Source organism: Homalodisca vitripennis, chromosome X (genome assembly GCF_021130785.1).
Source record: "Homalodisca vitripennis isolate AUS2020 chromosome X, UT_GWSS_2.1, whole genome shotgun sequence".
In the NCBI taxonomy this organism is placed as follows: Eukaryota; Metazoa; Arthropoda; class Insecta; order Hemiptera; family Cicadellidae; genus Homalodisca; species Homalodisca vitripennis.
In genome coordinates, this window is record NC_060215.1 from 141227215 (window position 1) to 141251912 (window position 24698).

General features: G+C 34.3%; 1 protein-coding gene across 2 annotated transcripts in view; it reads left to right on the forward strand.

Annotated features, from left to right (window-relative positions):
• The window catches only part of LOC124369924 (xanthine dehydrogenase-like), a 292507-nt gene that overhangs the window by 181207 nt on the left and 86602 nt on the right, over positions 1-24698 (forward strand). For both annotated transcript variants that reach the window (XM_046828119.1, XM_046828118.1), the window contains exons 14-18: positions 200-283; positions 556-766; positions 1875-2055; positions 5887-6070; positions 17282-17477. In XM_046828119.1, the coding sequence (XP_046684075.1) occupies positions 200-283; positions 556-766; positions 1875-2055; positions 5887-6070; positions 17282-17477 (856 nt within the window). The remainder of the gene's footprint in view (positions 1-199; positions 284-555; positions 767-1874; positions 2056-5886; positions 6071-17281; positions 17478-24698) is intronic.

A 24698-nucleotide genomic window follows, 5' to 3' on the forward strand; every position in this document is an offset into this window, starting at 1 on the left:
AATAAAATGGAAAAATTCAATTAATTAAATTTTTTCCTTTTCAAATAATGCTTCCCTATTTAGAAAAATCAGTAGATTTTTTTTCTTTGGGTCTTAGATGTTTAATATTAGAACTTTTATGCTGTTTTATCCATATTTTACTAACCACTGGTTAATATAAAAATGTTATCCAACCTTTATATGTGTGTACTTGTTTTAGAGCCTACCAGGGGTACATGCACTTCTCACAGCCAAGGATATTCCAGGCACTAACTCCTTTCAAAACGATGCTGAGCCTGAAGTGGTGAGCATATTCGTGATTATTTTCCAGACTCTAAAAACTCAAGGATAAAAACCTTTTAGCAACTCAGTTGGTGAAATATCATTAGAGGCAGAGACACAGATAATGTGCTATAGCAGTATTGTGATCTGGATCATTATAACGTAGGTATACTAGTTGTACACTCCTGAACTGAAACTGAAGAACCAACACAGGGTAATAAATGTGGTTGTTTATTTGTGTAAAAATTATAAGTATAATAAAGTCTAAAGTGAACTCTGAATTTGTCTTTTTAGATTTTTGCTGACAAGAAAGTGCCATGTGCTGGCACGCCCTTGGGTGCAATATTTGCAGACACAAACGCACTTGCGCACCGTGCAGCTCAGTTGGTGAAGGTCACTTATCAGGGAGTTCAGAGCCCTCAAATCAATGTGAAGAAGATTGTGAACTCTAAGGATCATTCAAGGTTGTGGCTGGCCGTCAAGAAAGAAGCAAGCACAGTTAAACGTAAATATTGCACTGACATGTTTAAAATATTGTATAACATACTGATATAATAATTGATACTGTTTCAATGCTCACAAGTCAACAATATTTACCTGTTTAAAGTCCATTCCTATTTCAATAATATTTGTTCATATTAATATTTAAAGTATAAAAATCATTTACTTTGAATAAATAGAATAATTGAATAATAGTTATAAACACACTACAATATTATTAGCAATCGTATGTTAATTATAATGTAGAAAGAGTGAATGTATAATACATTAGTGTCTTAAAATTTCCAATGTGTGGTGAAGTTAATAAATTAATTAGTCTGTAGTGAGAATTTTTTATGTTTAGGAAGAATAATTTTATCGTGAATCTTCTGTCGGTGCCTAGAATTTTATTCTTGTAATCTATTTGTATGAGATTTACGATAAGATTAATTTTATATCCTCATAAAACGGTAGTAGAGGGTAAAATTTGTTTGTTTAGTTTTAAGCTTACTGTTTAATTTCATAAATAACTTTCATATGGAGTAGGATAATAATTAATGATAATATCTGAGGGATCAATTTTAGTTTTATTACAAAGTACACACCCTGTGAGCTAAATTATTGCCATAATATGCTTCTCTATGATTTTGCAAATAAAAAGCTTAATATACAAAAATTTAAAATACTATTTTCATACTAAAATAAAATATATAGAAATATATATTTTGCTACAAGAATGTGCCGTGCCGTTGGTAGAATAATGAAATAGAAGTTGAACGCTTTAATTTGGAAAATAATACATTTTCAACTGTAATGAAAATTATTTGATGGAAATACTTTCTATATGTAGTTTAGTGTAAATAGGTCCATCTATTAAAGTTGGGGTGTGAAAAGGAAACTTGTGTAACAAAATTAATTTTAGTTACTGAGAGCTAAACAGTTAGTTATTTGTTGCTGATAGGGTTTTGTAAAAAGTATATTTTTGTGTTTTTGAGAAACTGTTAATGTGGCCCACTTGTGTTTAAAACTATTTGTGTGTTGAATAATTAAGGACTAAGTAGTACCTATAGGTGCCTGCCTGCATTGTATCAACAGTTTATACTCCTGGTTAAGGAAATTTTTTGTTTGAACAGCGGATGTAAAGCATGAGATCCAGGGATCCCACTGGTTCCCTACCCAGTACCACTTTACCATGGAGACTCAGACATGTTACAGTGAGCCAACAGAGGATGGATTGAATGTGCATGCTTCCACACAGTGTCCAGGAGTGCTTCATGATATTATAGCAGCTGCATTAAAGGTTCCTATTAACAGGTACAGCATACTTTTGTAAATTTATCACATTAATGAGGTGCATAGTCTTGATATATGAGCAATTGTAAGACAGTGTGGTAATGGGTGAGACAATTCAATCAGTAATGAAAACTCTTCACATTGAATTCAAGTAGGCTTAATAACACCAACCTAACCTAACCCAACCCAACCTAATCTAACCTAACTTAACGTAACCACCATACCCTTCTTTGTAGGTTTGATTTTTTGCTTTATTCAGTGAGTGGAGTAGATGTATAAGTTTAAAAGTACAGAAAAGTTAACGATTTGAGTATATAGGTAAAATTGTCAGAACATTTTTACAATGGATGAAATTAAAAAATGAATATAAATTTAAAAAAATAATTCACAAAAAGAACTGAGTATTACATGAACAGTAATAAAATAAAATTGCGATTTATTAAAAATTTTTAGTAATTAATGATTTTTAGTAATTAATGATTTTTAGTAATTAATGATTTTTAGTAATTAATGATTTTTAGTTATATTGTGATAACATAAATATGATACAAGAATGCTGTGATAATAAGACACTGAAGTTAACCCATTGCAGATCGTATAGTTTTGGCAGGCACCAGCGGGCACGAATTAATTTACGGTCAGCGGCAGAATGAACAGCAATGGTGCGCCACATCGTATCGCTCGCTATTGTATACTCACTTCATATCTACGTTGAACTGGATGCCAGTTTATAAAAATATCTCCATCTTTATTCTTAAAAACAAAATAATTAAATACAATATATTGTTTATGAACTATTGTAATAAATATCTCTAATAAATATCGATCAAGTTCAGACGATCGTAAGTTTTCCATTTCGATCAGCTCATATTATGACACGCAAATTATACCATAAAATGCGATACCAGTTACTATTATAATAACAGCTGAGGAAAACAACCCATCAGAAGCGCTAAAAAGCAGAGAGTAAACTCATATGAATGATTTTTCAACTTCAACATACAACTGCGATCTGTAGGATATTTATAAAACTTTTGAAAACTCTGAACGTAGACCGTTGTTAAACACTCTTAGGTGACAAATGAAGACGATCGCCCAATCTATCAGACATTAATAGAACTATTTGGAGGGAAACTTAAAAGCAGTCAACTTTTGCAACCTGAGCTCGTCATTGTGCCATTAGGCCCGGCCGCTGCGTGACGAGCTCAGCTCGTCAGTGATCCGCAATGGGTTAATCCGAATAATCAATTTCATTATTTATGCTTAGAGGGGCTAAATGTGTATAAAACAATAAGTAAGTAAATTCCATTTTATTAAATTTTCTTCTTATTTCTTCTTTTTTGTTATATTATAATTTTTAAATAGCACAGTTTATGTAGAATAAAATAATAGTGCAATCAAAATGTATAGAGGTAAAATGTAAGAAAGGGCTGTTAGACCCAAATTTTGCCTCTGTACAAGAATATACAAATACAGAAATCAATCTTTCAACAAATTTGTATGCATATATGAGTGAATACAATTATAGAGAATTGAAGTTATCATTGTCCAATCCAATACCAAAAGTAAGATACTTATGTAAAAGACCATATTTATAATAAATTTTAAAAAAATTTTATGAAACCAATATCAAAGGTAGCATACAATAATAAACTTTAAGTTGTTCATTAATTTTATATTAATGGAGAAACTAATAAAATTAACTATACAAAGAAGATTAATTTTAGACAAAAAAGTACTGTGTTATAACTGGTATTCCATTGTAACACTTTCTACAAGGGTAAGCCGTGTACATTAATAACTTTCACTCCAAAATTTCAAATCTTGTTATAATTATAGCTAATAGTTAGTCTTTTAATGTATTGTGAGTGGAGCAAAAGTTATGTTTTGGAATAAGTTGCAAAAGAAAATGTAATAATTTTGAATAAGTGTTTAGAAATAAAGTATTTATTATTTATATTTAAATTCACATATCAAATTCTTTTGAATTTATGAATTTATTTGAACTGAGTGTAACAACTTAACCATCAAATTCACATTAAAAAGATTTAAAAGATCCAAACTTATTTTTGCAATTATTATTCCATCTTAATCACATGAGGACTAAAAGTGAAGATAATATGATCAAATTTATGTAAGTAAATCAGTAATCTAAATACCAAATGTATTAAGTATCTAAATATTGATTACAGTATGGAGGTATAGAAGTAAAATTTCCATTCTATATTCCTAAAATTTGTGAAACTAGATAGCCTATTTGCTTAGAATAAAATAAATTATGCTTTATTTGAAGGCACTCAAATTAAATTGACTTCCAACAACAGATATTTTAGATAAAAACATTTCATATAAGGGCTATCCAGAATGGAGATTACATTTCACTCTGTAGTCTCTAGGGAGAGGATTATTGCAGCCATTTTGAGGTCAGGGCGTTTCTTCATTCAGTGGCTATCCAGCCGTGCTAGTGAGAGTTGACTGTCATTCCTTGTTTTGCAATAGCAGTTTAAAATGTGTGAAACAAAGGAAGATCTCGTAAGTTGTGAAGTGCGGTCGGTAATATGGTTTTTGTTAGCTAAGCACAATAAACCAATTGAGATTTACAATGTGATTACTGAAGGTGGACTGCGTCAGTGATGTGTTAGGTTAATAATGACCAAACTAATGTGCATGATGACGAACAAAGTGGACGACCAAGCATTGTGACCAATGAAATTGTCTCTAAAGTTGATGAGAAGATTAAAGAAGACTGTCGATTCACAATAACAGAACTCTCACTTAGTTTACTTAAATTTCATGTAGTTTGTTACACAAATTGTTATGCTTAAGTTAGGTTACCATAAATTTTGTGCAAGATGGGTACTGTAAATCGTAACAGAAACCCATAAAAATCAGTATCTGGCTGCTTCATTGACGTTTTTGGACACTTACGAAAAAGGTGGTGGTGACTGGCTGCTCGATTGAATCATTACAGGAGATGAGACTTGAATAAAACACTTGAAATTGCAAATCATAATTTACAGTCTATGGAATGAGGGCACACACATTCCCCAAAAACTAAGGAAATTCATGTAATCATTGTCGGCACCGAAGATTATGGTAAATGTCTTTTGGGACAGGAAAGGAGTTCTTCTCGTTGATTTCTTAGAACATGACACAACCCATAAATTTTGCTAGGTATTGTAAAACCTTGCAAAAGTTAAGAATAGCAATACAAAATGAGCGCAGAGGAAAGTTAAGTTCAAAAATTTTGTTTTGCACAATGCCCGACCACACATGGCAATTCGGACTCGAAATGTCTTGGATGTTTTTAAGTAGGAGGTGTTTCCACATCCACCTTACAGTCCAGATCTTGCATCCAGCGACTACCATCTGTTTCCAGCAATGAAGATCTAGCAGCACTTTGATGAAGATGTGGAACTGCGGGAGGGTATGACTACCTTGTTGAAGTCTCAGGCGGCAGAATTTATAATGCTGGAATTTCAAAACTATTTCACTGCTGTGATAAGTGCCTAAATTTGTTTGGTGACTATGTTGGATAATAGTATTTAAGTGTCACTTTCAAATGTATATAATTTGAAATACAATTTGTTTCTTATACTTTGTTTTTTGGTTATATTAAAACCTAATCTACTTTCTGGATAACCCTCGTAACTTTCAGAACTTGCACTGAGTTATTTGGCCAGACTATGATAACAAATTTACTTTTAAAACATAGAACAAAATTTAAATTAAAAAATTATTATCATTTAATCAATCTACATAGTGCTCAACAACTTGGGCATTATTAAGTACTGCTATGTATGAATTTATCCTTCTTTATTCCTAAAGTTTTATTTGCTTTCATGTACACAGTGTGAACATGTCCGTACGCCGATGTGGAGGAGGCTATGGTAGCAAGCTGGGCAAGTCTGGTATAGTTACTCTCTCTTGTGCTGTATCAGCCTACGTTCTACAGCGCCCTGTTCGCTTTGTTATGACTATCGAAGAGAATATGGAGATTGTTGGCAAGCGGGCTGGATGTCTCTTCAACTACTTGGTCAGTAGTGCTTTAATATTTTACAAAGTAAATTTATAATCCGAGATACACGAAAGCAACTACTGTAAATGTTACTAAGGTTGTTGAGGCTTTAGTTAGAATTAAGGTTCAATAGCATTTACATTATTTACAGACATATTCTGCAGTAAATAGATAACGCATCACATCAATAACATTCATATCCTAAAGCTACAAAATATTTTGGTTAATTTAAAAACTGAGTATGTTCTTCTTCCTCTTCGAGGTGGCCTATTGCCATGCACTTGAGCCTCAAGTGCCTTTTGCGCACCCTGGAAGTATACCATGAGCCCAACGAGTTTACGGTTTCAGCAGTTCTATAAAGCGCTGAAAACAGCTGGTCAGATCTTCCGGAAGAAATTTCAGACTATCAAAGATGATGTAGCGCTCCCTTGCTATTGCAGGGCAGTCCTGCAGTTCCTGCCCGTTAGTCATACATTCTACATAGCGGATCCTCCCAGAGTATGTTAGTCATGATTCACATTTTCAAAATATTTTTAGTAAAAGTTGTTGTGTATTATCTGTATGTCAGTATTTTTATTTTTTTAAAGTATAAATATATACATATATATATATATATATATATATATATATACAATTTTTATGTAGTTTTGAGCAAATAATTACTAAACAATGGTCAGCATATGACATGCAATGGGCTCGAGAGACATACTTGCCCCTCTTCCAACTGAATCATCACCCAAAGGAAAAGTACCCCAATTCATAAGCATTAACCAAGCACATACACAACGTTAACAAGGACAAGGGTCATTGTGATCATTTTTATTGATAATTTAAAAGTAATTCGTTAATAAATACATTAATACTTAAGTTTTGCATTACATACATGATTACATTCACATACATTAATACATTATTACATATTTTGCTATCAAGGAGGCTTAACCTATTAGCCTACTGTATTAAGCAGCCTCTCAGCTCAACAGTAAGTCCAATAATTTGGTTCAAATTAGTTGTGCTTCTAAGATTTTAATGAAACTTGAGTCTATATACAGCTAGGGATTTAAATTACCCAGGAATTTATGTCAAATACCCAATTTTCATAAATACCCGGTTATTTTGAATTTTAATTTAAAATCCTGTCTCAAACTAAGTTAAACATTGGAAAATGTATGAAAATTCATATTTCAGAGTAGTTACTACAGTATAAAGTTATTAAAATTAACAGAAATAATAACTAACACCTGACGTGTACTTTTAAGGCAGAAGTGTATTCGGTCTTCATTAAAATTTATTGTTTTACATTTTATGACCCTATACTTACATAGAAGTTTAGCAGAGACATATTGACTAAGTATTCTCATGCTTATTGACTAAGACCATCATTCATATCAGTCGTAAGTAAATATTTGTGGTGGTTGTTGGACATAACCTCTGTGTACTCGCTACAAACTTCACACGAGGTAACAACCGGTCTGTTCGTTTCGACCTTGGAGGAAGCTAGAGCCAAGTAGGACATCTCCACCGGCACTATCAACTGGTCTCGTAGCCCAGGCGGCTAACAAGTGACGCTGCTGTCTGCGATTGACGGCGGCACCAGTTCGAATACCACTCACCGAATAAACTTTTTGCTTCTTCTAAACTGCAATAAAATTATATATTGTTTATAATTATTTTAATCTCATTATTATTAATTTTAAAACATTCATTTAATTGTTGTTTATATATTGTATTTATACTGTTAATATTGTATTTTTGTGTATGTATAAAATATATTTTATTGTAAAAATTAGCCTACTATTATTTGTTGATTTATCAGGTCTGAATTAATGTAAGAATTATGTATATACTTTGTTAAGGTAAAATAATATAATTTATCCGTATCTAGTTACTGTCTTAATTAATTGTGATATTTATTATGTAACTTGTTCAAATTATTCTCTCTAGGATAAGTATCCTGTATGTATCTTTGACTACTTGTAATTATTCTTTACTAGTGTTTATTTGTTGTTGTTTTATGTGTTTTTATGTTAGCTTACTATTATTTATTGTCTATCTATTAACGTGTGCCCGGTTCTGTCATTTGCCATAATGGTTTTAACTAGAACACAGATGCAAAATAAGATTGGTAGTGATCTATCTGACCGGTAAAAAGCGGCCGCTGCCTTGTATTACGGCTGGCAGCGTTTGCGCCTGGAATATTTGAAGGCAACTCTAACATCTTTACTGCATGCGGTACTTGTATCCAGGGTTTTGAAGGCACTGTACAATTTAAACTTATCACTAACTCTAGTTAAAACTCTACCAACAGTGAGTCATCGGTTAGATTTGTGATTTGTTTCAAAAATGGTTCTTACCAGGGCTAAAACTAAATCTCACATTCTGTCCATTGATGAAATTCTTAAAGACACTTTGAATCTTGATGATGTATCTGAGACTTTGGTTACTGATCTATGCATGGTTTTAAATAAACTAAAAGTTAATTACCCTGAGATTGAACTGGACGATTTGGAATCAACTGTTGCACGGTTGATAACTTCTCTGAGTGATGCCGTGACTCGAGGCTCCAGCCTCCAAACATCGCTTGACACCTGCCAGCGTGAGACAGCCCAACTTGAGTCCAAATATCAGGATGAAAAAACTCGAAGAATCTCAGACTTCAATGACTCGATAACGGCACAGGATGTAGTTAAAGAAGAAAAAGACTCTTTAGCTCATGAAAATAGTTGCCTGAAATCTAGAATTAGTAAACTTAAGGATGAAATTAGTTTAATGGAAAGCCAAAGTAATACTGTACAAAGGTTACTATCTGAGAAGGAGAGTTTTATCTCGAATCTTGAAAATCAAATTGAGCGGCACCAGAGGCAAAATGTCGAATTAATATCTGTTCATAGTAAATTGGCAGCTCAGTTGCGAGATGCAGAGGAAAAATCTTGGCATAACAGTAGGTGGCTAGAAGATAAAATTATTGAATCCTATTTCGAATCCTTTGCTGACAAACAGACGAGTAAAGATTCGGAAACTCTCTTTTTCGGTCCATCTGTTACGCAATTTGTTAAGTTGGGTGATTCTGGTGATGTTTTGCCAATTCTAGAGGAATTATCATTTTATAACTCTAAATATGCGTTTTTTGTGTTGGCAATAACCTTGATAAAATTAAAAGTGATTCTGGTGATCACTGGAGTTTACTATTCGTAGACTTGTTTGTAAAGCAGGCATTCCATTTTGATTCGCTTGGCAAACACAATCTCTTAAGTGCGAGCATTTTGATCGAGAGACTGAATGCTGGACTTACTCTTGTTGAGGTGGATTGTGCAAAACAAAACAACAACTATGAGTGTGGCTTGAATGTCTTGATGTATACTAAATTGGTTAATGAAGCTTACTGTAATAAGATGTTGCAGATACCGTTTCTTGATTGGTACACTGATGTGATATTGCATGTAAATTCTGATTTAAGTGAGGTTTGTTCTTCAAGTAGCTTGATAGTGTCGCCAACTGATCAACCTGATCTCATGAAAGTACAGCTTAAACCAGCTTCCCTGGAGGCTGGAGGGGAGCAGTCAGATGAGTTAGGTTGGGTAACTGTCCAAACTTCCAGTAAAATTCACCCCAGTACCTCTCTTGATGTCTCTTTTGAGCACAATAATCCTTACTCCATCCTCTCTTCCCTTGACGAATCTGAACCTCCTTGTGAGGTGGTAGGGGTAACTCCAAGAGTAAGTGGAGATTTTGGTAGTCCAATAAGATTGCACAACTCTCCTAGTCACCTTAAGAGACACAAGACTTCTAGGTCAAACAAATGTGCTAATAGTAAAACAAATGTAATCAGTACGGAAGTGTTAAGCTTAACACCAGAATATTGCGATGAGGAAAATGTCTCTCCTTCTGTTTCTGTAAGACTTCCAAGAAGGAAAATTAGGTTGTTAACTGACAGTCATAGTAAAACTGCTAAGTAACTTGTTACAAGAAAAATGTAATAGTGGTTTCTGATGTACTTTCTTTTGTCAGACCTGGTGCTAAGTTGGATCATGTTGTACATGATATAGATGATGTATCTAGTGATTTATGTAAAAATGATTATTTGATAATTTTTGGTGGGACCAATGATGTAAACTCTGGACACTGTAGTATTGAAGATTTATTAAACTCATTTACCAGATTATTAACATCGACTAGCAACACAAACGTGATTGTGGTTGGCCTTCCTTATAGACGGGATAGGCCTGATCTAAATAGTTTGATTTCTAAGATTAATATGACAATTTTTCAAATCGTTTCACAGTTTGTTCATGCCCATTTCCTGTCACTCAGCTCAGTATTCAAGCCTCAACTTTTACACCAAATTTGGCCTCCATCTTAACATTTCAGGGAAGAGGAGGATAGCTAGTCTCCTTTTTAACATGATGCCTGTTGATTGTAGCTCCCAAACCTCTCCTATTCCTGTCTTAATTAACCGAGATCTCTCATATAACTATATGTCCGAATCACACCCAGTTATGTCGGATACAGTGCCGAAAGACACCTATCCTCTTGAGAATGACTGTTTTTTGAGGGCTGTTTGCCGAGAGTGGATAGTGTTTTAATGAATGGTAATTGTTCTTTGGTGGGCAGGCCTCTATTACGAAGTCTCCGAGTTATCCATCAGAATGTGCAGGGTGCCAAGGCAAAAATGCCTCAAATTGAAGTTTTACTTGATCTGTACTCCCCAGATTTGCTTTGTATCTCTGAGCATTTTTTTAATAAAGCGGACCTAGACTCTTTCAGCATGCCTGGCTACTGTATTGCTTCGGGGTACTGTCGTTCTATCTTAAAAAGAGGAGGCGTTTGTATTTTAGTTAAGGAACTACTTAAGTTTTATGAAATTGATATGTCTGAGTTCTCGATTGAGGGTGTTTGTGAGTTGTGTGGTGTTAGAGTTGAGTCTGAAGCAAATAGTATTATTTTTATATGTGTCTATAGACCACCTAATCAGAGCATTTCTGAAATAAATGATTTTTTTCTATCGATTCAGCATTGCTTGGAAACCTGTATCCATCTTGACAGATGGATTGTTTTGTCTGGTGATTTCAATATAGATTTTTCCACCATTAGTCAGTCATCTAAAATTTTTATCGATCTGATGAATTCGTTCGGCTTGGTGAGCACAATAGACACTTTCACTCGAGAATTTAATGGTTCCAGTTCACTCATTGACAACATATTTAGCAATATTCCAAAGAATATGTTTTCACCTCAGGTTCTAATTACTGGAATTTCCGATCATCATGCGCAAATTGGAGACATTACCTCATTTGTTCCTTCAACCCACAATATTATTAAATTTACATTCAAGCGGTGCTTCACCCCGGACGGCATTCGGGTCTTGAGGAGTCTTCTGGAGGGTGAATCATGGCATGAGCATTTTGGAGCCGCTGATGTTGATGAAATGTTTGACTCATTTCTTGCAATTTTGTCATTTTATATTGATTGTGTTTTTCCTACAAAAAAGATTAAGTTCGGTACATGGGGCACTCAGATGAGGATTCCTTTGGATGAAGATCTAAAAAAACTTCATAATCGCCTTTTGTTTCTCTACTCGCTGTCTAAGCATCTTGACTCTTCTCATCCTTTGAGAGTTTCTTTTATTCAAACCAAGAAGGAGTTTAGGAATCGCATCCATTCCGCCAAAGCGAAAAAAGTATTGACCTACATCAGCGGGGCTCAGAATAAACAGCGAGCTGCTTGGAATGTGGTTAAGGATCTCATTCCTGATAAGAAAGCTAATGCCTTCACACATATTACGCTTAATGACGAGAATGGCGATCTGATGAACAATCCTAGGATGATTTCAGAAAAATTCAACATCCATTTTGCAGAAATAAGCCAGAGTTTGAGAGATTCTGAGGGTAATTCTTCATTTGTTCCTCCAAGATCATTGTCTTCATCAAGTATGAGTTCCTCTATATTTTTTTGCTCCAACTGATAAGAATGAAATCATCTCAGTCGTAAAGTCCTTGAAAACAAGCAATTCAGCAGGATTTGATGGAGTTTCATCCAGGATTTTGTTGAGCTGTATAGATATATTGGCTGATCCTCTTGCACAGATTGCGAACTCGTCATTTGAATCTGGGAAGTTCCCATCACACTTGAAGCTCTCAATTGTAAAACCTATATTTAAGAAAAAAGGAAGTCCAAATGAACTTAGCAATTACCGCCCCATTTCGATCCTTTCTACATTTTCAAAAGTTCTTGAAAGGCTTGTGCTGACCAGACTTTCCAATTACCTGTCTGTCAATGGAATTTTACATGACCATCAATATGGCTTTCGTGAGGGGTTGTCTACAGTCAATGCAATTTTTAGTCTTCTAACTGAGGTATCAAACTCATTGGATAACAGGAATCACGTGTTTGGCCTATTTTTGGATCTTACGAAGGCTTTCGACGTTGTGGATCACGGGTTGTTGCTCAGAAAACTTGAAAACTTGGGTATTAGAGGGAAAGCTTTTGATTGGATTGCTTCTTATCTCCTGAACCGTAGACAGATTGTTGAAATTCGTTTTATTGATGATACAGGGTGCTTAAGAAAACAATTTTCTGAGGAGCGAGAAGTACGCATTGGAGTTCCCCAAGGCTCCGTACTTGGTCCTTTATTATTTTTACTATTCATAAATGACATCCATCGAAGCGTGAAAGGTTCCAAGTTGTTTTTGTTTGCTGATGATACCTCTTTGGTCATCTCTGGTTGCAATCGAGCCGAGCTTGAAATCCAAACCTTTGTTCAGGCCAGTAATTTGCTGCAGTGGTTGGGTGAAAACTCTCTGTTTGTAAATACATCTAAAACCAATTTTCTTGATTTTGGAATTAGAAAGTCTGCTAAAACGTTGATTGAATCTCAAAACATTATGATTGGAGAGTCAGAAATGTGTCCTTCTTTGAATGTTAATTATCTTGGAATTGTTTTGGATGATCAGCTAAACTTTTTTAGTCACATTGATAAAGTCACGAAAAAACTAAGCAGCTGCATATTTTTGATGTATAGACTATCCTGTTTTGCTAGTGAGGAAATTCTTTTGCTTACTTACTATGGCTGTTTTTATCCTTACCTTTGCTATGGAGTCTCTATATGGGGATACGAGAGTAAGAAAACTCAATATGTTTTTTCGTCTCCAGAAAAGAGCTATACGGATTATTTTCAAGTTGAGTCGTTCCCAGTCTTGTAGAGGTTTCTTTCGCAGTAATAATATCCTTACGTTCCCATCCATTTATATCCTTCAGTGTCTTTCTTTTTACAAAAAGTATCCCCACCTTTTTTCAGTCAACGTTAATCCAGCCCATAATTACTCCTTAAGAAAAAGAAACAACCTAATCCTACCCTGCCATAAAACATCTTTTTTTGAAAAACAAAGTTTTTACTCCTGCATCCGCCTTTTTAACTCTTTGCCATCCTGCTTGAAAATTGTTGTGGACGATAGGGAATTTCAAAATCGTCTGAAAAAATTTCTTATTTCGAGAGAATATTACAGTGTCCGGGAATACGTTGAGGATAATAAAATTGTAGATCACTCCTGTTATATTGATTTGGTCTTGTTGTGTTTGATCTGTCAGTAGTCTATACTTTAAGTTAGGATATTATAATTTTCTTAACGAATGCCTATGCATGTTATGTTTTTGGCAATAAATGAATTGATTGATTGATTGACTAAAGTAGCATGTATTTTTAAAATATTAGGAAGTAGAGTTAAATAGGTCTAATTAAGTTATCGTTAATATATTTGAAAGGTTTTATTAATAATAAAAGCCAACTGTAGTAACCTAACTGAGAGTTAGCAAAGCCGAGTCAGCAAAACCAACCACTTGAGGAGCTGGAAAAATGTAATTTCTGAAGGAAACAGGATTTTTCCGGACATTTGCCATCGTTCAGTGAAACAAGAAAACAGTAACACTACGTTTCGAGATCTGCAATCTGATCTCTTCTTCAGGTAAAGAACTAACCTAATACATAATTACAAACTAAGTTAAAATAAACAAATCTTACTAAAGCGTTGTGGCACGCCTAAGTCAGGAATCACAACCTACATGTTGTTGTCAACTTCACTAACACTAAAGACATGCACTTAATACATAACTATACAAAACACTAATCATTAAAAGTAAACTACGGAATACAGGTCACAATGCGTCTTCACTCGTCTACTGACCACCTACGACTGACCAGAGGGACTAGCCAATGGCAATCGTGACGGCTGGCTAAAACAAGATGGCGGAAATACAAGGGAAGGGGAACAGGAATGGGCCCTTTCGTTATTATTGGTTCATGCGAGATGAACTTCTTAAAACCATATTGTGACTCCGCATTGGTTTATTACAAATATCCGATCCGTTTGATACTTTTGGTTTTCTCTTTAGTTCATTTTTTAGAATTGGCAACCAAAGCGGCCTAATCTCGACTGATGGTTGACTGATTGGTTGGTCTGCCAATTTAATGTATGTTGCCTCAATTAATTTCCTTTTGAAGAAATGTGGTTCCCGATGTATTATGTGGGCTTCATCCCAATTCATATGATGGTCTTCGGACCAACAATGGTGTGCAATTTTTGACTTTTCTGTGAAACCCTTTCTCGTGTTTTCTTTGTGTTCTTTTATCCTTACGTTTAGTGGTCTTTTTGTCTCGCCTATGTATTCCCTATTGCAGCTACATTTTATACTGTAAACACAGTTTTTGGAATCCTGTGTGCCATTTTTTGGTTTTGTTTTTTACGAGACTTTGTCTAAGAGTGTTGTGTGTTTTAAACGCGGTTCTAATGTTGTACTTTCTACCTACTCTTCTAATTTTCTCCGATAATCCCGGCACATAAGGGATTGACATAAACGCAAATTTATCACAAATCTGTTTTTTCTGACTCAGGAATGATTCTTCTGGTTCGTTTGCACTTATTAATTACTAATTGAGGGTATCCATTGCTTCTGAGATCCGATTCAATTTTCTTAAATTCTTCTTTAGTCCATCTTTATCTGAGCACAAGCTCTTTGCTCTATCAAACAACGAGTAGGCTACTCCTTCTTTGACAGATTTTTTGATGGTTGGATTGATAATTTTAAATATTTTCCTGTGTGTGTTATCTTTCGAAAAACAGTTGTCTTAAGGACATCCCTATCTCTTAATACACACACATCCAAAAAGGAAAGCTTGTTTTGGACTTCCACTTCCATTGTGAGGCGGATGGAAGGAGAAATACTATTAATGTGATTCAAAAAATTATTTAATTCAATGTCTCCATGATGTTCCCGTGCCAGTAATTATGGAACTGTTTAGAACTATGCACTCAATTGCAATTATTTTGAGTTAGAGGGTAAAATTTACCGTCAAGATGAGGGGATGGCAATGGTTCTCCACTGTCTCCTATTTTCGCCAATATCTTTATGGAGGAATTCGAGCGAAAAGCTTTGGCTTCAGCTCAGTTCAAACCGAAGATTTTGGTGGAGGTATGTGGATGATACCTTTGTTATTTTTTCTCATGGAGACATTGAATTAAATAATTTTTTGAATCACATTAATAGTATTTCTCCTTCCATCCGCCTCACAATGGAAGTGGAAGTCCAAAACAAGCTTTCCTTTTTGGATTGTGTGTGTATTAAGAGATAGGGATGTCCCTTAAGACAACTGTTTTTTTCGAAAGATAACACACACAGGAAAATATTTAAAATTATCAATCCAACCATCAAAAATCTGTCAAAGAAGGAGTAGCCTACTCGTTGTTTGATAGAGCAAAGAGCTTGTGCTCAGATAAAGATGGACTAAAAGAAGAATTTAAGAAAATTGAATCGGATCTCAGAAGCAATGGATACCCTCAATTAGTAATTAATAAGTGCAAACGAACCAGAAGAATCATTCCTGAGTCAGAAAAACAGATTTGTGATAAATTTGCGTTTATGTCAATCCCTTATGTGCCGGGATTATCGGAGAAAATTAGAAGAGTAGGTAGAAAGTACAACATTAGAACCGCGTTTAAAACACACAACACTCTTAGACAAAGTCTCGTAAAAACAAAACCAAAAAATGGCACACAGGATTCCAAAAACTGTTTTTACAGTATAAAATGTAGCTGCAATAGGGAATACATAGGCGAGACAAAAAGACCAACTAAACGTAAGGATAAAAGAACACAAAGAAAACACGAGAAAGGGTTTCACAGAAAAGTCAAAATTTGCACACCATTGTTGGTCCGAAGACCATCATATGAATTGGGATGAAGCCCACATAATACATCGGAACCACATTTCTTCAAAAGGAAATTAATTGAGGCAACATACAATTAAATTGGCAGACCAACCAATCAGTCAACCATCAGTCGAGATTAGGCCGCTTTGGTTGCCAATTCTAAAAATGAACTAAAGAGAAAACCAAAAGTAATCAAACGGATCGGATATTTGTAATAAACCAATGCGGAGTCACAATATGGTTTTAAGAAGTTCATCTCGCATGAACCAATAATAACGAAAGGGCCCATTCCTGTTCCCCTTCCCTTGTATTTCCGCCATCTTGTTTTAGCCAGCCGTCACGATTGCCATTGGCTAGTCCCCTCTGGTCAGTCGTAGGTGGTCAGTAGACGAGTGAAGACGCATTGTGACCTGTATTCCGTAGTTTACTTTTAATGATTAGTGTTTTGTATAGTTATGTATTAAGTGCATGTCTTTAGTGTTAGTGAAGTTGACAACAACATGTAGGTTGTGATTCCTGAACTTAGGCGTGCCACAACGCTTTAGTAAGATTTGTTTATTTTAACTTAGTTTGTAATTATGTATTAGGTTAGTTCTTTTACCTGAAGAAGAGATCAGATTGCAGATCTCGAAACGTAGTGTTACTGTTTTCTTGTTTTCACACTGAACGATGGCAAATGTCCGGAAAAATCCTGTTTCCTTCACAATCCTTCCATCGTCAAAAATAACCTTTAAACAAAGAATGTAATTTCTATCTGTCTGTCTGACCACATGATATCTTGCGAAAAAATTGACTTATACAATTAAAATCTTGCACGAAGCTTTATTTCTATATCTATAACATCAAGTTTGATGATGGAACATTTAACTTCATGGAATTTGTCTGAACATCAAACAAACATTGTTCTTATGGGTGATCATCAAATATTTTATGCTAGCGGATAAATGGTCTTGTCAATCTAGGCCAGTGGATTAGTGAATGAAGGGTGACTGAATATGGGACATAAGGAATTTGTTTATATGATGCTTCAGGTTGGTGTGGATGACAATGGAGTCATCCAAAAGATGCACATTGACTACTACCAGGATGATGGAGCAACCAAGAATGATTCCATTGCAGGGTACACACTCCACTATTTGAGTAACCTATATGATGACTCCACATGGAGCGTCAACGGTTACGGAGTTAAGACTGACTTACCTAGTCAGACATGGTGTAGATCACCAGGTGGGTAAATTTCATTCTTGTAGGTTAGAACTTAAATCTCTGCAGTTTATTTTTGGTTATAGAAATTTCTTCATCTTTCACGAAAAACCTAGCCGATCCACTTGACACAACACCATAACTATCAATAAATTCGTGTGTTATATTAGATTCTTTGTACTAGGAATATGCTCAGTTTCTTATTAACTAATTAAATGCATCTGAAATCATGTTATTAAAGCTTTGACAAGTAATTTAACATATCACTAAATAAATAGGACCTAAAAACACAAACCTAAAGACCTAAACTGTAACTAGATTACACAACAACACGAATTTGTTTGCATTTCTCCAGCTAACATAGTACAGTGAACATTGTTGGAATGTAAGTAAAGATATTGGTTATTACCAATGCTGGGTTTTACGACAGATTGATTTAGACTCTGTGATGAATATTGCAGGAAAACTATTATAATAATAAATTTATTTGTTGCTAACACAATGTTATTTACATGTATCAAATGATACAAAAAACTACTACATACAAAGATAATATTTTTTAAATATTAGGAGTGATTAGAATGTTTTAAATGTTATTGTCTGATTTTAGTGAGAAATTATTTCTGTGTTCCATTAATTCATTTATACTGTAAAATATAATTTATATTAAACTATGTTTGAGGCCGGCATTGAATTCATTGCATTATTGTCATTTTTGAGTCCATCCAAGATCCAGTTAATCAAAATGTCGCCTGCCTATGACGGAAGATACTCATGGCAAGCCAGCCTATGCTGAGCTACTCTGAGCTGATCGCGATGTCTTGTGTTATATCCATAACAGTCTCTGTTTTTTAACAACCTGCTTTTTTAAGTGACAGTGTAGGAAAGTTTGCATAATGTAATGACAGGGTAATGTCTAGACCCTTAGCCCCTTGAGAGAATCTCTGAACAAGTCTGAGTTTCAGATTACATATGACTGATGAGGTTTTTTACAAAGTTGTAAACCTATATCACCAAATACTTATCCCATAATAATTGTGTGGAAAGATCGTACCGTAATATGCCATCACAAGAAATTTATTTCAAACAATGTATGGAAAAACTTTTTATAATGCTGGATAAAACCTTTGTACATATACTGTCTACATGGTCCATCCAAGTTAACACCTTTCCTGAGAGTGCTACTAGGAGTTAAGCACAATCAGCGTCATTCAGAAATACATCATCCATCATGATAGCCGGCCTATAATCATTAGGTGAAGTAAATATCATATCATTAAATTTGTTATGGTTCTTGTTTGAATTCTATTTAGGAAATATTGAATTTATGGCTCTTTCTTTCCACGAATACTTGGCCATTACAAAATAGTTTGGGCCAGTCGTAGACTGGGGTCCTTTAAATAGTTTCTTCAGCCAATCAGAAGTTATAATAATAACAGGAACGATTATAAATCTACGTGGAATTCAATAAACTAAAATTTCAAGTCAACTGTTGTCAAAATCCTTAACTAATTGTCAAAAACATAGTAAATGTTTATAAGTCACACTTTGTATGTTTTATTGATATTTTCAGTGGGACGTGCTTAAGAAGTGAGTATGAAGGCAATATTAGATGAATGAAGGTGAGGAAAGAACTAAAAAAAATAATTCATCTAAAAGAAAGATAATCCCACAATGTAGTGAATTTCAAATGCATCTTACCATAGAGCTACAATAATGTAATTTTAATAAAAAATCCTTTAAAAGTTATCTAACTGCGACTATAAAAAATTGGTATTGTTTTGAGGAAATTAGGAAAACCCTGCACTACATAACTAACTACCTGCCACACACAAGATCTGCCCTTCTGATCTGCTACCACCCTACCCCAGAGCCAACTGCCCCACCTTAGAGGGATTTTCTCCATTTTTTTAGAATGTACTTTTTAGTTTTTAAACCTTGCCTCACTTTGATTTAATTAATATTGCTATCATGTTAATTTCTTAAGCACTTTACACTGGAAAATTCAATAAAACATGTGAAATGGGACTTGTAAGTAGTAATCCAAAATCTTTGTAGATCACAGCTAAATATGATAAAGGTTCATATATCCATAATGTACACTATAAGCAAAGGGGAGAGATGAGTATAAGCCAAGATACTCATTGCACTTGCATAATTAAAACCTTTATAACACCCAAACTTTTAATTTGTAAGTAAACTACTAAAAGCTAATGTCAATGTAATTACAATAAAAAATATAAAAGTAATTTTAAGGAATCTGTGGGATATCAGAAATCAGACTAAATATATATATATATATATATATATATATATATATATATATATATAAATATTATATATATATATATATATATATGAATTGAACAACACATTTTATTTATTGTGCATAGGTTGTATGAATATACAAACAGAAAACAGATCGAAGAAGTATTAGGTAAAATAATTTAGTTTACAGTTAATGTAGGCTATGTTTCCAATTGTAGCAATAGACATATTATGTTATAGGAATCAAAATGTTTTTCTATTATATAATTACAGTGAATACTGGACCTGTGATCAAGATAATAACTATTCTGTTATTGTTTTAAAGAGTGGTATAGTTATTTGGGAAATAAACAGTTTAATGTTTGTTTTTGCGTTAAACATAATAATTAATAAAGTTATAGCTTTGTTTCATAAAATTTTTTTTAATTAAATATTATACACTGTACACTATGATAATAATAAGACACAAATATGTCTGCCAATAGCCTTCATTTAAAGTTGAAGTAAAAATTTGATTTAGTCTGTAAAGTGGTTAATACCATGAAAAGTTTATTACGAGTTTTTAAAGTGGTTATATTTTCATGATACATAAGCAAACAAGGACACATAGTAAACATCTTGTAATGTTTATATAAATATAAATAAGATGTGTAAGAGAAAAAGAATTCAGTTTACAATGTAGGCTATGTTTTCAACAAGTAGTTCTCCTAAACAGTAGGCTAGGTCTAAGTATCAGAAACAGAAAGATAGACCAGAAGGATAGTGTAATCACTTTAACACTAGACCTGATTACACAACAACAATAAGGAAATAATCTTCCAACCAAAATTTCACATTATATCACTAAAGTTCAAAGTAGTGTGTGTACCTTCACAGTGTAGCTCTGTATCGTCAAACTGGCTGAATTTGGATTGGCTTGTTGATTACCTCTGATAAAGATTTACAATTAGAGTCAAATATAAGTATGGCAAATATGGTTCCTCTGCTTATTTCTAATAGCCTATAAATCAAATTACTTGATATGTATTTATGTTTTACTTATGAACAAAATTACTATGCACTGTTTTATTTTGACCAATACTGTAAAAATGTTCCAAAAGTATTGCTCAGTTTTAAAATTAAAAGCTCAAAAACCATAAGTTTTGCAGGAAAACTCTCAATCGACCATTTGAAATTTACAATGACATAAACTAGAATCTATTACATTGACAAATAACATACACGGGCTATTAAAAAATAACCTCCATTCTTTTTTTAAATGCAAAAGTATGCATCTTAAAACAATGATTTTCCTTTAACCCTTTCCGCTCGGATGGGCAGCAGCGCTGACCCAAATATGGCTTCTCGTAGGCTCGTATTATTTTAGCGTGTACTGTCCACTCAGATCGGATGGGCAGCGGTGCTGACCACTATGGCGCCTGCATGCACACAGCAGCCATGTCATTGTTGCGTCCCCACCAGCTCGGATTTATTTTCGCCGCGTCATTGATACTGTGCCTTTTAAAAAGTTAAATGGATTTAAAGGTCCAAAGGTAAATAATAATGTAGTTGAAAAGTATTACAATGGAAGGAAATGTTATATTTCTATAAACTAACATGAGTTACAATGAGTATTAATAATGTGACAGTAAATAATTATAACATGATAAAAAATAAAATTTAACTGTTATTATTGTTCCGAATACAAATTTAACTGCAGGCTAGTTGTCATCTTGTTGTTAAAATATCTGAGATGAATGGTACTTTTCAAAACAAACACCAATGTGAAGACCGGGCTCATTTTCACAAGTTTTGCAATAAAACTTCACCCTTTTCCTGGTGCCGCCTTGTGCTCTGCTGCTACACACGACGCAATTCTTCACTTTTCTACCTTCAAGAGGATACGGTAGATGAAGTTTTCCCATTTAGTCGGGAAATGTCTTGCAATTGGGATGGTCTTCCTTTTTTATTTTCGTTCCTTACATCGCCAAACAAGCTCTAATACCAGTAATTAATAATAATACCAGTAAAACCAGGTATTAATACTGATATATTTACACTTTTATTTACAGTTATATTTACACTGATATCTACAAAACTTCATGTACACTAATATTTAATAAAATTGCACAATACTAAGAATAATAAACAATCCGTTCTAATAATGCGTGTAGGTTAACTCACTAGTGACAATGTGGTTAAAAGCGCAATAAAACGAAAGCCTAGAATGCAATATTGACCAGATGATCAATTTCCAAGCTTTGTAATGAAACAGCTGATTGATCTTAATGCGTTGTATTATAAAAAAATACGTTAGAATAAAAAAAAGAGTATATAACTTGTGGTCAACGCTGCTGTCCATCCGAGCGCTAGTAGGATTATTCAACGGACAGCACAGCTGACCATCCGATCTCTGAGGACGGCGACTCTAAAAATGGAAAAGGTTGTAAGTGCCAAAAATAAAAAAAATGACTTTTTCGGTGAAAAGCGAAGTAAAAGCCAAGCGTAATAAGATAGACAAGGTAGTAAGTGCCAGAAAAATTGCCCCTAGTTTGTAGAGCAGTCGGAAGATGTCAGCACCGTGTAAGAGCCGTGCGGGGTTGAAGTGGAGAACGATGTAAGTCCACCCGCCATGATGTATGTTCCTTGTCTATTCCGTAGTTATTTGCTGTTTGCCGGGCGGGCAGTGACGCTACGCATGCTCGCCGCTTTTACGTTTTGTGTTGTTTTACGTAGTGATTATTTTATTTAAGTGTGTTGCGTGTAACAGGCGTTGAAGTATTTATTAGTGCAGTGTTCTATCTTACTAAAAATGGAAGCACCTCCTGTTCGTAAGAAAGTTCTAGTGGAGAGAAGACGAAGGGCCTCGGGAAAAAGGAGACAGTTATGTTACTTGTAAAGGAAAGACTATCCCCGCAAAAAATCCCCCCACCTCCTGAACGAAGCTGTTCATGTAAGTACCAATGCAAAAACTTGAGTAACGAACAAAAAAACTGATATTGTTTATGGAATTCTACAAAGTTGACGAAAAAAGCCAGGAACATATTTACTCAACCACATGCAGATGCTACCTATTGCCCGTAGAAGACACGGGAATTACGATGATCCCAGTGAGAGTAGACGCACCTGCTCGTTTGCATACAACATTCCTGATGGTTCTGGCAAAAACATACAAATTTGCAAAAAAAACTTTAAAAAGAAATTTTTGCTATTTCTGAAAGGAAGTTGATTGGTTTACAAACTAAAAAAAAACAAGATGCTTGATTTTCGAAGACAAAAGAGGGAAAACCCCTGGATCAAATGAACACAAGGTGAAGTATACAGAAAATGACCGTAATCTGGTTAGGTGTCATATAAATTCTTTCCCAAGATACGAAAGCCATTATTGCCGAAAAGTATCAAGCAATGAGTTTTTTGTCCCCAGACCTGAACAAACACAGAATGTTTATGGCATTTTAAAACCCAATACCCTACAAGTCCAGTCAACTATAGTTTTTTATACAGAAGTATTAAAAAAAGATTTCCCAAAACTCAAGTTCAAGCTCTTGCAGCTGATACTTGCAAAAAATGTGATCTTTTTAAAGTGCAGATTTCATCAACGACCAATGAAAGGGGCAAAACGGGGAAGTTAAAACTAAACAAGAAATTCACCATCGAAAAGCTGAAAAGGCCCATGTCTGCATGAAAGAGGATATTACTTTGTCCCAACTTCCAACTGGTACCGCTACAACATTATGTATGGACTTGCAACAGGTGATGTTCGTGCCCATGCTTAACCATAGCACCATGTTTTACTGCAGACAACTTTCTTGCTATAATCTAGGAATACATGTGGGGGATAATGACTCAAGCGTTTATGTGTATGTGGCATGAGGGCATCGGAGGTCGGGGAGCCAATGAAATAGCTTCTTGTCTGTTTAAAGTTGCTACTGTTCAAGGCCATTTTTCTCGGAGAAGACTTGTAATATGGTGCGACAACTGTGGTGCTCAAAATAAAAACAGGATGCTCTTAATGGCAATTATTTACCTAGTTCACAAAGGGTTTTATCGCTCTATTAACTTGAAGTATCTTGTAAGTGGGCACAGTTATATGAACTGTGACAGAGACTTTTGGCATTATTGAAAAACGCCGCAAAAATGCAAAAGCAATGGTTCCTAAAGACCTGGAAGATGTAGTTGCAAGTGCAAAAATTTAAATCCCCCTTCACAGTTGTTTCTATGAAGACAGAAGACTTTATAGATTTTAAAGGTCTTGCAAATCAGTTCATTAACACAAAAGATCTAGCTATCAGCAAAATTTCCCACTTCCGAGTTTCTCATAAGGAATCCAAGCACAGTGAAGGTAGCGTCAGTTTTGGCACTTCAAGATGATGGTATGGTAACATGGAACCAAAGTTTGACGTCTTAAAGAAAAAGGCCGACCTTGGCAATCTTCCCGACTTAAAGGACTTGCCAAAAATCCAGTTTAAATCAAAAATCTCACAAGAAAAGAAGAACGATCTGATAGGAATGATAGACTACATAGAAAAGGCAGAAGACAAGCAGTTTTATAGAGATCTTCTGGCAGCAGACACCAGTTTCCTGATGGTGTCATGGAGGTGGATGCAGACATTGAAGACAAGGACTACTAGTTGTATTAAAAGTAAGGTATTTTAATGTACAAAGTCCTAGAGTTAATAATATTAAAAATAATTATTAATAATATTACGTATATTATGTAACTTTTTTCAGAAAGTCACAGACTATGACTAAAAGTGTTTTATCTTTTGTACGTATTATCATGTATCCTTGTAACATATTTTGATGTTATGGTGTACATTAAACGCTTCTAAAACAATACTGGACTTACATCCTTTTTTTTAAACTAACCCTTCACTTACATCATTTATTAAATAAAGAAAGGCACATACATCCTTTTCCACAAAAAAAAAAAACCGATTGCTCTTATATATCTTTTTCCATATTTTTTTGGTTTCCGCTTATATATTTATAGCAGAA